Below are 12,777 nucleotides of genomic sequence, written 5' to 3'. Positions count from 1 at the left end.
CCGCAAGCCTAGCTTGAACAATATAACCGACAAGTTAATCATATCATTCAGCTCTTTTCTCACAACCTTAACTTTGCCCTGTAGTGTCACAATGAAGAAATGCCCTCCCCCCCCGCCAAAAAAAAACAAAGAAACAAAACAAAAAGCCACCTTAGCTTCTATAAAAATCAGTTTAATCTAATATGGGACTACAAACACTAAAATGGCTTTAACATAATCATATGGGCATTACAGCATGGAGTCATTACAGGGCAGAGCTAAGATAGTGTGGGTGCCTCAACTAAACATTTCAATACTTTAACATAGTTGGATTTCTTTTAAGTTTAACCTTTACTCTGGATTTCCTGAGTTTAACACACATTGTTTTGGGATAATTGCATCATCTTATGTTTTACTTCAAGTAGGAAAGGAAAACACTGAGAGATTACTTGTATTATATCATCTGAGTGTACATTATCTAGAAAAATGCAGTAGTTTTAAAGTTTCACTGACCATGACATTGAATTATCCTTTGGATTCCTGCAACCTGTTCCAGTGTGTCTATGTTCTGAGTATAGTTGCGAAGTAGTTTTCCTTCTTTGTCCATCAAAGCTATGAACTTATGACAGAGAGATGGTTGGAACTGTCCAGGATATATTTCCTGCAGAATTGAGAATTACATTAGGATGTGTAAATAAATGCTAGAGCAACATTTTCAGTTCGTGATCCAGCATCGTACAGAAAGATATACAATAAACCATTGCAAGTACAGAAACTCCTTATTTAGAGAACAAAATATCAGTGCCAGTCGGTCAATCAACTAGTTATTGTAATTATTCCCTTCCCATGGTCCTATTTCTTTCAAATTCAACCCTTATTTCAATTGCTGCATTTTGACCATTGTTCACCACTCCCAGGTTTCTGCTAAAATCAGGAATACTAGTTTCTGATACAGACCAAAAGGAGATATGGGGTGGATTTGTTTTTTTGAAAAATTATGAACAAGGGAAAACATGACTTTTGAAATGTCACATAACATTTACTACCACAAATGCTACCATTAAGGTTATCAGATTGTTTAAGGTTTCAGAGTAGCAGCCACGTTAGTCTGTATCCGCAAAAAGAAAAAAGGAATACTTGTGGCACCTTAGAGACTAACAAATTTATTTAAGCATAAGCTTTCGTGAGCTACAGCTCACTTCATCGGATGCATTCAGTGGAAATTCACTGAACAAACTGGAGAGAGAGTCCAAAGAAGAGCAACAAAAATGATTAAAGGTTTAGAAAATATGACCTATGAAGGGAAGATTGAAAAAAATTGGGTTTGTTTAGTCTGGAAAAAGAGAGGGGGACATAACAGTTTTCAAGTTCATAAAAGGTTGTTACAAGAAGGAGGAGGGAGAAGAATTGTTCTTCTTAACCTCTGAGGATAGGACAAGAAGCAATGGGCTTAAATTGCAGCAAGGGAGGTTAACTTCCTAATTGTCAGGATGGTTAAGCCCTGGAATAAATTGCCTAGAGGGGTTGTGGAATCTCCATCATTGGAGATTTTTAAGAGCAGATTAGACAAACACCTGTCAGGGATGATCTAGATAATACTTAGTCCTGCCATGAGAGCAAGGGACTGGACTAAACCTCTTGCGGTCCCTTCCAGTCCTAAGATTCTATGCTTTTTAGATTTTCCTTTTCATTCCTAGTGTTTGAAGTCTCATTCTAAGATTTTGTACTGTGGTACTGAAAACTATACAAAAGAGATCTACATCTACAAGTACGTTTTCACTGATAGTTGATTTGTCACCATAATTGTTTTTATTCTTACATAAGTTTGATAAGACCAAAAAAAAAAAAACCACCACCAAACAGACCCTGCCAGGTAGTTTGTATTCTACATTTAAATTTTATTGAAAGGTTTTTGTCTTGACTATTTTAATTCTCCAAGCTGAATGAAATATGAATAAAAACAGCAGTACCAATTAAACAGATTTTTTTAAATGTGTCCAGTTTTAATAGGCTAAAGTGTTATTAGTAACACAGCTATGTAAACATTTAAAGTTATTTTAATCAAACGATGTCCACTGGAAACTCCCCATATACACTAGAGAAGACAGTCTTTTCCCTCAAAAAAATAAGGAAGATATATTTCATGGTAAACACTGACCATAATTTCAGATTTTTACTAAAAGAAATTAGTTTAAACAGAAAACCGGAAGTTCTGTAAATATGTCAGTAAACCGCTAAATTAACTTCTCCCTGTGCCAGTTCTACCTTTGGTATGGAAGGTTACATACCAGAGGCAAATCAGTAAGCAGGGAAAGCAATTCATAAAGTGGATACCCATCAGAAAGGGCATCTGCATCTAAATTGCAGCAGTGGGTACTGATGACCTTAAGTTACATCACAGATTATGATCATGCTACAATAGCTGCTATTAAACGTTTATCTAGTGCAGTTAATTCACATCGCTCTTTACAAGCTTAGATGAGATCCCCTGCCCCCAAATATTTATAATCCAAATAAAATAAAATACAGACAAACAGTTTAGGGGAAAGGAGCATGTTGAGATTATTAATGAGAAAAAAGGAATAAATGTTTGAGATGATTTTAAAGAAGTGATATGAGGAGAGAGAAACAGAAGCAGAATGATATAAAAGGCACAAAGCCAATAGGCAGAAGGAGACAGAGAAGGTAGAAAAGCAAGAAAACTAGGCGTGATTGTATTAGGATGAATATAGGAAAAAATAGGGTGAGTGGAGCACAGTAAGACCAGAAATGTAGGTTGGTGGAAGACTATACAAGGCCCTAATGACAGAATATAGAAAGCCCATGGATAGAGTGAAGAAAAGGGAAAAAAAGGGTGACACAGGCAAAAGTGTGGCAGGAGTAGGGAGTGATTATTTTGCTACCAAAATATTGAGCAGACTGGAGGTAAAGAGGCAATGAAGAAAAAAAGGGGGAAAATTACAGTAATTGTTCTGAGAGATGCACAGACAAGGATTTTAGCAGTGGGGCAGAGGTGAATTTTGTAGATACTGAAGGAATCAGTGAGCTCTGGGTATCTAAAGCACATGATTGGATTAGTATTTGGATGGGAGACTTCAGGAAAACCAAGATGCTACAGGATGCGATGTTTCTTCCCCAACCTCTGAGTTAGTACTAAACAGTGCTTTAGTGAGTGAGATGCACCATGTTAGCAATAGTGCTATGTTTCCAAGGTTCTTACCACTCCTCTAGAAGTCCCATAGTATTTCATTTTGTTTTTGATGGAATAGTTAATGTTCTGAGGAAATTCCAAATTGGATATAATTGCATTTTGCTTCTGCATCTGAGTTTTCATATTATCTCAATTAGATAGTTTTAGGAAAAAGGGAGGCTATTTAGCTTCACTGGCATTGTTCTAAAAAGCTACTGCATCCCATCCAATACGTGACAGAAGTGATCCCTATATACAGTTTGTACTGTTTAAATTCTTTAAGACATCTTTATGCATGCAGAAGGAGCTATATAAAAAACCCAAACAAACAACTCTGCCATGTATGAAGACTTCCTCCCCCATCGGATTTTATGTCCCCTGGTTGAGTCTGAATGCATGCTATGAACTTGTTAAGTTGCCAGGTGTAATAAGCATGTCAAACAGGTCTCTGAATACATGTTCATTATACTCATGTGCTGCCAAGAGTCCCTCATGCTCCTTGTTTCTCTTCAGAAGACAACAACATCTACTAAGAATTTCTGTGCCATTACTTGATAATGGAACATCATGCCACCTAGATCATCACATCCTTGGCAAACATTTTCCAATACCTTCCCTGAAATGAGAGCCCAAATTAGAAAGGTTGTGTTAGCATCCCCATTACAAAACAACAAACAAAGTATTTTTTTAATTATAAATACTCCTATTGAAGATAACATATGGCTTTACCTAGGATGAGATACATAATACTGAGAAGAGTGAAATTTGTTAACTCTGGAATACTTGCTTTTTACTTTATCTTAATGAGGGATGGCCTTAGTTAGTTTCACTTCATTGCTGATGACTAAGGCCATTCCTCATTAAAGTTAAATTCAGTAGCTTTAGGAGTTGTCCTCGTTCATGAAGAAAAAATGAAGGCAGAACTATCTTCTGTCTGACGGAGGCATATCTTTACTGTCCAAAATAATAAAAGCAATTGGAACACAGTACCTTTGCAAACTTAAAAAATGGTCTTGGATCCTTTCTGAAGTATTCTATATCAAACATTGCTTGAGGATCTGGAAGGTCTGGGAAATCTACTGCAAGGCGTGCATAGATGCCATCTCTTGATCGAAAGTCAGGTATTCCACAAGAAACAGACACCTGAAATACAGGTTTACAATTTGTAGCCTGAAATCAACTGCATATTTGGATATGATGGCTTGCTAGCATATGCTATATTTGAGAACTAAGCTTGTGTGTGCTATCAACTTTTAATACCAAAGAATGAGAACAAAGGCAATTTGAATAACCCATGTCTACTTTGATAGACTTTTTGACAGAGCAATGTAAAGTTTCTCCATGAATATGCAGGAAAAGGGAGGGGGAACATTAATTTAGCTTTGAGGTCACAAACACCTGTACAGCAATCTACATGTCAGGGACCAGTAGTTTAACAGAACACTGTTTATATATATTTTTAGTACTGCATTAAAAATTTTGTAAATATGAGTACCCAGACACCTAAAACAAGAACACTAAATTTGGTTTCCTAAAATGAAATTCACTGATCTCCCATAGTAGTTGTAAACAAGAAAAGTCATCCTTATACATTTTTAAAAGTATAGCAGCAGATCAGCTTATTAACATAACATTTATTTGCCTAGCGTAAATAAAGTAAGGTTTAAAAAAACAAAACCACCACCATCCAAAAAAGCCCCCACACCTTTTGAGCACCAAATTAAGATATTATGTATGCTATTACTTTAATAAGTATAACCATGATTTCTCTAGCCAAATGTTTTCAATTTAAAGGCTTAACAGCAATTACAGAATGAATGAAACTAGGCAGTACCAGGGCTGTATCCTTCTCTTATGGGCACAATGGTTTGTCTCAAATTGCTCATCTCTTACTTCTTATCACACTCCATTTTAGGTGTGAAGAGGTAACAATCTATCACATCTGTTCTCTCTTGAGCCAGTCACGTTACAACAGGAATGAAACAAAGCAAGCAACTATTCCTTGACTTCTGTGCCATGACATCGTTGGTATGCAGAAAGACAAATGTAAGAACTTTTGACTGTAGCAATATGTACTGTGTTTGATTACTTCTAAGAGTGCAACCGAATGACCAGATACAATGTTCTATCAAAGAAAGCTCAATCCAACTCTCATCTAAGTTAACAGTAGTTTTTCGTCCAATGGAAGTTATATCAGGCCCAAAGTAATTAGACAGAAAAATCTCAGAATCTATTTCAGCAAACACAAAGATGGGGATAGAAAATTAGTATTGTGGAACAGGTACCTAGGGATAAAAAAAAATTACATCTTGCCTTTAGATGCTAGACAAGTTAGGATACAGTTGTCTAAGCTAAGGCATAACAATATCAAGCTAATTTTATTTCTCCCATATAAAAGATCTGTAAAATTAAATTTCTGATCAATTCTAAGGTTAGGCCCTGATCCTGCGATTTATAGTGTCCAGGTGGACTGCTGCACCCATTCAGAGCACCACTGACTTCAGGGTGGCTCTGCATGGACGCAGCCTGCTGTAAATTGTTGGATCGGGACCTACGTAGTTATTCATTTATTTTCACACTAACATATTTTAGATGTACATACCCCAGCTCCAGTCAAGACAATTATTTTTTTGCACTCTTGTAAAAGTTTCACAGCATCCTCAATACTATTAATATCTTTTCGTTTTTTCCTTTTTGGTGGTTCTGAAAGAATGTTTATAACAATCTGCCACAGAGTCATATCATCCAGTTCAGGAGGAGGAATTGTTTCTGGTAGCAAATCCTTCAGAATTGTCCGTGGGTCTGTGCCTATCATGAGATGTTGTTGAACAAAAGTGTAGGGACCTATTATAGAAAAACAAAGTATATAAAATCTAACTTAACATTCTGAATCAAGGAAAATTCTTTAGACATTTTAGCTGACTGTTACTACTTTATCTTACTAACCCAATTAAGACCCTTTTCATCAACAGCCCTTATCTATATAACAGACTATTAGACTCCGATGTAGTGGTGCCGTTTGTTCACTAAAGATAGATACACTCTTAGTGAGTTATCTAGAAAAACCTACCAGGCAGATTTGCCAGGGCAGGACTTCTGTTGACATAAGATCCCATCTCTTATTCTGCTTGAAGACTGCACAAAATCACATATTAGAAACCTAATTCCCAAAGTATGTTTCCTTTTAAGAACTCTCATTCTGTATAATGCTTCCAACATTTTGGACCATGCTTTCAGGAAATAAGAAGTACTAGAATCTTGATTTGGAAGTGCTGGTAGACAGGATTTGGCAATAAATCTAACATTTTGTGCCAAGTTAAATTTGGTGAAGTGCATGATATTTTTATATAGTGGTGTGATGTTTGAAAGATGCCAAATAATATATTTTAGCTGCTTTATAGTAAGAAGGTGAAGGAATTTCTTCTGTTCACCTTTAACCATCCAGACTTGATACAATATACTTCCCACAACTGTAATCTCCAGAAAAGTAGTAATACGGTAGTGTCAAAATAGCCTAGTGGACTCTTGCAACAGGAAGAGGATAATCAGTATTAAAAGGTCAGATATTAAGTAACAGTTAAAAGTAAAAAATCTTGGAAATGATACATTATATAAACTTCTACCTATACGTGGTCTTGGAGTCCAGTCACTAGAGCTTGCATGTGAGGCTCGGTCATCTTCATCACTATCACAGGAATGGAAACCATTGGCTACGATTTCATCACTAAAAAGGATGTCATCTGCAAGATAGTATAACAAAGTAGTATTATTCTTGAATCACAACATCATTATAAAGAGGCTAAAATGTTACTATAGCTTTAGAGATGACCTGCAAAAGAATTTTTTTTAATCTGGCCTTTTACGGAGAAGTTGAGAGGTTTTGCTAGTTAGAAAAAGAGGTGCAGGGGACAAGTTCCCACTTGCTTTTTTTCCCCCCCTTTCTTTTTTTTTTAAAAAAAAGCTTAAATATCAAGTTTGCTCCTCCCTAATTTTACTGGATATTTCAGAGGATTTATTTTGTTAAATTTCAGATCTCCATGGGGTGGTGGTGGGTCGTGAATCTAATACAGTTTTTTTTTTTAAAATAAATGTTAATCACTGAAGATACATAGGTGTTAATTCTCACTCTCAAAAAAAGTAAAAAAACCCAACCAAACGAAAAACACACAATCCCACACACCAAAAACAAAGATGTGGCGTTTTAGAACACTCTTACTAAAAATCCCTTCCTCTCAACTCCCACTTCAACTGCTCAACTTTTGTTGTTTTCCTGAATCCTAGGAGGTCAACATTGCATTAGTTCACAAACTGTCCTTATCTAGACTAGGATTTAAAAGTATGTCAGAATGCTTTAGCAAACATGTAAGAACAGTTCAGTGAAGACAAGGTATGCTGACTTTAATAGTGCTAACTGGGTTGAGTTAAAACCTAAGGGGGCAGCTAGACTTTCCAAATACGTTAGAACCTCAGATCTCCAACAAAACCAGGGGAAGACCAGATCTAACAGGTCTGGTTATTACGTTGAAGAACAAGGGGAGATAGTGGAACTCAGTCCTCACTACCCGTTCCTTAAAAAAGAAAAACCAAAAACTTTTCAGTTTCATTATCCTATTCTGGATAAGGCTATATTCTTTCAAACTAGATAAATCCTCATTTTCTTATGTTAAAAAAAACCCAACACACACAAGCAGAAAACACAGCAGGTACCCTTTATACAGGATAAAAAAGTAGCAAAAACTCTAACCCCATCCTCCCTGACAGATTACTTTAAAGCTCTGTTGTGAATAGGAACAAGGAATGGGAGAAGAGACAAATTTCAAATTCTAACTTGTAAAAGTTTTAAAATATATGAGTGCTATTTTGTAATCTCTCCCCTCACAGTGTCTTTTCTTATGTGTTTGGACAGTTTCCACTCTCACCTGAAATCTTTATACATAAATCAGAGTATAAATCCCATAAAGAAACAAAAACAGAATTGATAGTTGGTACACATTAGCGTACACAAGATGTAGGCTTTAGTACACATTCCTTAATGTCCACCAAGGGGCAGATTAATTTCAAGGAGACGTTTCACATGAATAAAGTTAATGAAGTGTTCGAAGGATCAGGTCCTACATTGTTAACAGTTTGGACCCTCTGTAGACCCTCAACAATGCTTCTCATTATAGACAGTTTAAACAACTGTTTAACTATGCTCCCCTTGCATAGTCAGGGGATTACTCAAGCAGGGCAGTTTCCAGAAAGGTATGTATGCTTATTTAATCATGGATTCTCAGCCATAGTTCTCAGCACTGGGGGTAATTACAGAAAGAGCTAGCATGACACATGCTCAATGGATAACATCTCATATGAAACAGAAGTTATTGAAAGTAAGCCAAATACAAAAAGGAAACAAAATAAAAATAGTGACAAGAAAACTGAATTTTTAAAACTTTCACTTCTAATAACTAAAGACGGTGCTACTAAGAAATTTGTTTACAACAATACTTGAATCAGTCTCCTTTTAGAAGTCCAGGAAATAAAACTGAGAAAATTATGATGTGAACTTAAGAGGGTAAACTGAAATTGTTAGTAATGGATGCACACTATACACAATACTTGAAAAATTGTCTAGCAATAAGTAGCTTAGAAATTACCGTATATACTTGTTCATTTGCCCATTCGTTTATAAGCCAACCCCCCCAAGATGGATAGGTAAAAATAGTAAAAACTGCATGACCCTTTCATAAGCCGACCCTATATTTCAGGGGTTGGCAAACTTTGGCTCCCAGGCCATCAGGGTAAGCTGCTGGTGGGTCGGGACGTTTTGTTTACCTGGAGCATTCACAGGCACGGAGCTACTCAGCTCCCTGTGGCCGTGGTTCGCTGTTCCCAGCCAATGGGAGCTGTGGGAAATGGTGCTTGCGAACGCTCCAGGTAAACAAAACAACAGTGTATTAGATATTCAATTGAATGATTTCATAGAGTTTAAAATCATCAAATTTTAGACCGGTTTATAAGCTGACCCCTGCTTTCTGATGGGTCACTTTTACCAAAAATATTCAGCTTATGAACGAGTATGTGTGTGTGTGTGTGTGTATATATATATATATATATGCTGAGAATTACTAGTAAGTTTGATATACACCTCTACCTCGATATAGCGCTGTCCTCGGGAGCCAAAAAAAAAAAAACTTACTGCATTATAGGCGAAATCGCGTTGTATCAAACTTGCTTTGATCCACCGGAGCTCGCAGCCCCCCCCCCCCCCCCGAGCACTGCTTTACCGCGTTATATCCAAATTCGTGTTATATCGGGTCATATTATTATCAGGGTAGAGGTGTATATTGTTTAACAGGTCCACAAGCAATGTAGTAATTTGTAAGTCTATTGAGCTTTGTTTGTTGTATAGCCCATAAAAATTATAGAAGTTGAAAAAAAGAATCTTTCACAATCCCCACACATTGTAGGGGACCCTTTCACACAGGAGTACAAACCAGAGGCCAACTACACCACTTTTCTACATCTACAAGCCTAAGTAGATGAACAAGAATGGAGCAGAAAATGTTTGTGTAATAATACACATGCTTAGCACATGCACTTAACCATGTAAAAAGCATGTGCAAAATGTCCATTTAAGTTCAATATCCACATCTGGGGATCAGCATGTAACAATAAGCACACTCAAAGGGCATTTGGCAAGCATATATGTGCAAAGAGGTGAAACTGGGCAAGAGCCCATTGAGCACGCACCCAAAAAGATTTGGAAGGGTTAGTGAGCAAGAACTTAGCACCACTATCCTTAATAAGGTACAGCTGTTTGGTAGCAATTATACAACTGAATAAGCAATGCAAAAGGATAGGATGCTAAGCATGGCTGGCTCCTCTCTGTACCTCCAATCACGGAGGGAGTTCATGACGCTTGACCTTCCCGCCACCCAACACCTGTGTTTAGCAGGTGATTCAGTGGCGGTTGAGGAATTCATTTGCTTCTCAGCAAGCCCAGGCTGTGTTACACTTGGAGGCTAGGAGAGGCTGGAGATTAACTGCACCTCTCCAGGCCGGGGGAAGACGGCTAATTACGCCCCCGGCTCCGAATGGGCGTGGCAGATGGCGTGGGCAGGTTGCTCGTCCCCCCAGGTGCGTGTGTGGGGGGTGCGGATATCGCTGACTAGTGTCACACAAAAGCAGAGGAGGCTCGAAGCGTCCCCGCCTCCCCAGTGAGCAGGCAGTGCTAGGGTAGGCCCGCCTGGCCGTACGCAGCGATTGAGGGCGGGGACAGCACTGCCCCAGGCAACGGGAGGGGGCAGGAAGGGTACCGCTCCCCACTGCGAGGGCAGGCCAAGGATCCTCACCGGGATGCAGGGCAGCCGCGTCGGCCGCCCCGTGTGAGCACTGCGACCGTCTGCAGCCAATGGCCGTCTCCACCGCGTCTCCACTGGGCGCCGTCTCCGCCCCCTCCTCCTGCTGCTGCGGGGGCGGCTCCTCGCGGGGCAGGCCCCGCAGCCCGGCCCCGTTCTCCGCGCCACTCCAGTCCGCCGCCGCCGCTACCTCCGCCTGCAGCCTCGCCGCCGCCCCAGCCGCGGAACCCGAGGTGGGCGCCGTCCCATCTCCTCGCTCTGGGCCTGGGCCCTTCCCTGAGCCCCGCCCGCCGCCGCCTTCCGAGTCCAGGCGCTGGCGCTTAGGTAGGGGCTCGGCACTCTCAGCAGCAGCGCAGAGGCCGCTACGCGGTTGGAGGAGCAGAGTCTCCTCATCCGCCATCTTGGAGCAGCAACCGCCGCCTCCCCCAGTCCGGCGCAACAGCGCCCCTTTCCCGACCCCCCCTCCCTCCAGGGAGAGATTTAAACCCTGCACGTGACCTCGCCACCGCCCACGCGGACACCCTCTCCGCGGAGGCCGCAACAACAACAAACCGGGTCACGTGAGGGAAAGCGGGGTGCCGCCGTCACGTGACCCTGTACTCGGGCCTAGCGCACCAAGTAGATGCCCTCCCCGGTTCTCCCCCTCACGTGACCTACCTCCCAGCCACCCACAAGCCTTGGCCGTTGCGCGTGCAAGGCGTTATGTGAGGGGAGCGGACGCGGGCGGGTCTGAGGTGGGGCCATTGGAGGGGTGAGCAGCTGAGGCGCTGTGGTTTTGTGAAGGGCGCGGGGCTTGAGGAAGGAGGCCGTGCAATAAGGGCATGGACGGGGCAGTAGCTAAATGTACGGGTGGGATTACATGGAAAGAGGAAAGGGTCACACATATAGTAGGTTAGAGGGGCTGGGTTGTGTTCCTTGGAAGGACAGGGAGCAACCCAAAGATCTCAGCTCCGGTGAGGAGGGCTGTACCATTTTAACGAATGGTGCGTGTTAAAACTAATTTAGTTAAATCAATGGAAGTTTATATTTTAAATGCTTAGTTCAGATGAGTAGTTCTGTTTAACTTAACCTGTGTTTTGCATGATTTAAACTAAACCCCAGATAAGCCACTATTAAATAGAAAGAAGTATGTATGCATGTGAAAACTTGCACAGGTTTAACTAAATAAGTTTAAAAACACACCTTTAATTAAACTGGAACCAGTTTGTGTAGACAAGCCTAAAATCATTGGGATTCCTGTTTGTTTGTTTTTTTAATCCCATCAGAGTAGGAGAAAAAGGAAATCACTCCTGTCTGAGCAGCCAGGTTGGAGATGGGAAGAGAGAAATGGAGATATTACACATTACTGCCAACCACAAGTATTCAAAAATCTGAAATGGCTTAAAAATGAGACTTTAAAAAAGCCTAAATTTTAATTTGCCTTTTGCTTTTGAGCCTCATGTTTTCAACCCTTTCTCTGCATCCTTTAGGGCTAGAAATTCACTTAATTTTTTTTTTAAATGAAAGTTAAGATTCTCACAATATACCTGCAGGAGATGACCAACTATTATGAGTCTTGTTATAAAATCATGAGCTGGCAACACTATTAAATTGTTACACTGCTCATAAGGCAGTGGAATGGCCATCTCAAATAGTAACAGATATTGCTATTGGTGTACGTTGGGCGTGTCTACATTATGTGGCATAGCATAGCTATAATGCCCATAGTGTAGACAATTCCTAGGTTGATAGAAAGAGGTTTTCTATTGATGTAGGTAATCCACCTTCCTGAGCAGCAATAGCTAGGTTGATAGAATAATTCTTCTGTCGGTTATGCAACCACCGGGGGGGTTAGGTGGTCTTTACTAAAGTGCTTAGCATAAGAGCCAGCTTCTTCTGGCACTGGTGGGTGCTCAACCCACCCTCTGCCCTGGCCCCACCCCAAGTCCACCCTTGCCCTGCCCCCTCCTGCCCTCATTCCAACCCCTTCCCCAAAGTCCCTGCCCCAACTGCGCCCCCTCCTGCCACCATTCCAACCCCTTCCCCAAAGTCCCTGCCCCTTCCTTGCTCGTATTTGACTCCTTGCCCAAATCCCTGCCCCAGCCCCGCCTCTTCCCTGCCTCTTCCCTTGAGAGTGCCATGTTCCTGCTCCCTCCTGGCGCTTGCTGCAGCTGTTGGCAGTGGCAAGGACTGGAAGGGAGGAGCAGAGACTTGGTGTGCTGGGAGGAGGCGGGGGAGAAGGTGAGGTGAGGCAGGGGGGCGCGGAGCTTGGCTGCCAGTGGGTGCAGA

The 12,777-nt window shown here is 40.8% G+C and overlaps 1 protein-coding gene across 3 annotated transcripts in view; it reads right to left on the bottom strand.

Annotated features, from left to right (window-relative positions):
- SIRT1 (sirtuin 1) overlaps positions 1-11,171 on the bottom strand; it is a 28,600-nt gene extending 17,429 nt beyond the window's left edge. The window contains exons 1-6 of one of the 3 annotated variants that reach the window (XM_077821704.1): positions 10,504-11,169; positions 8,984-9,079; positions 6,793-6,909; positions 5,772-6,013; positions 4,160-4,312; positions 493-640 (exon numbers count right to left, since the gene is read on the bottom strand). In XM_077821704.1, coding sequence (XP_077677830.1) covers positions 493-640; positions 4,160-4,312; positions 5,772-6,013; positions 6,793-6,909; positions 8,984-9,079; positions 10,504-10,909 — 1,162 coding nt within the window. In that variant the 5' untranslated portion in view covers positions 10,910-11,169. Of the gene's footprint in view, positions 1-492; positions 641-4,159; positions 4,313-5,771; positions 6,014-6,792; positions 6,910-8,983; positions 9,080-10,503 lie in introns of all 3 variants that reach the window. The other 2 variants (XM_077821703.1, XM_077821702.1) reach the window with 2 other exon arrangements.
- Between the last annotated feature and the right edge of the window lie 1,606 nt (positions 11,172-12,777).

This window comes from Eretmochelys imbricata, chromosome 7 (genome assembly GCF_965152235.1).
Source record: "Eretmochelys imbricata isolate rEreImb1 chromosome 7, rEreImb1.hap1, whole genome shotgun sequence".
Lineage (NCBI taxonomy): Eukaryota > Metazoa > Chordata > Testudines > Cheloniidae > Eretmochelys > Eretmochelys imbricata.
This window is presented reverse-complemented; position numbering and strand designations above follow the sequence as displayed.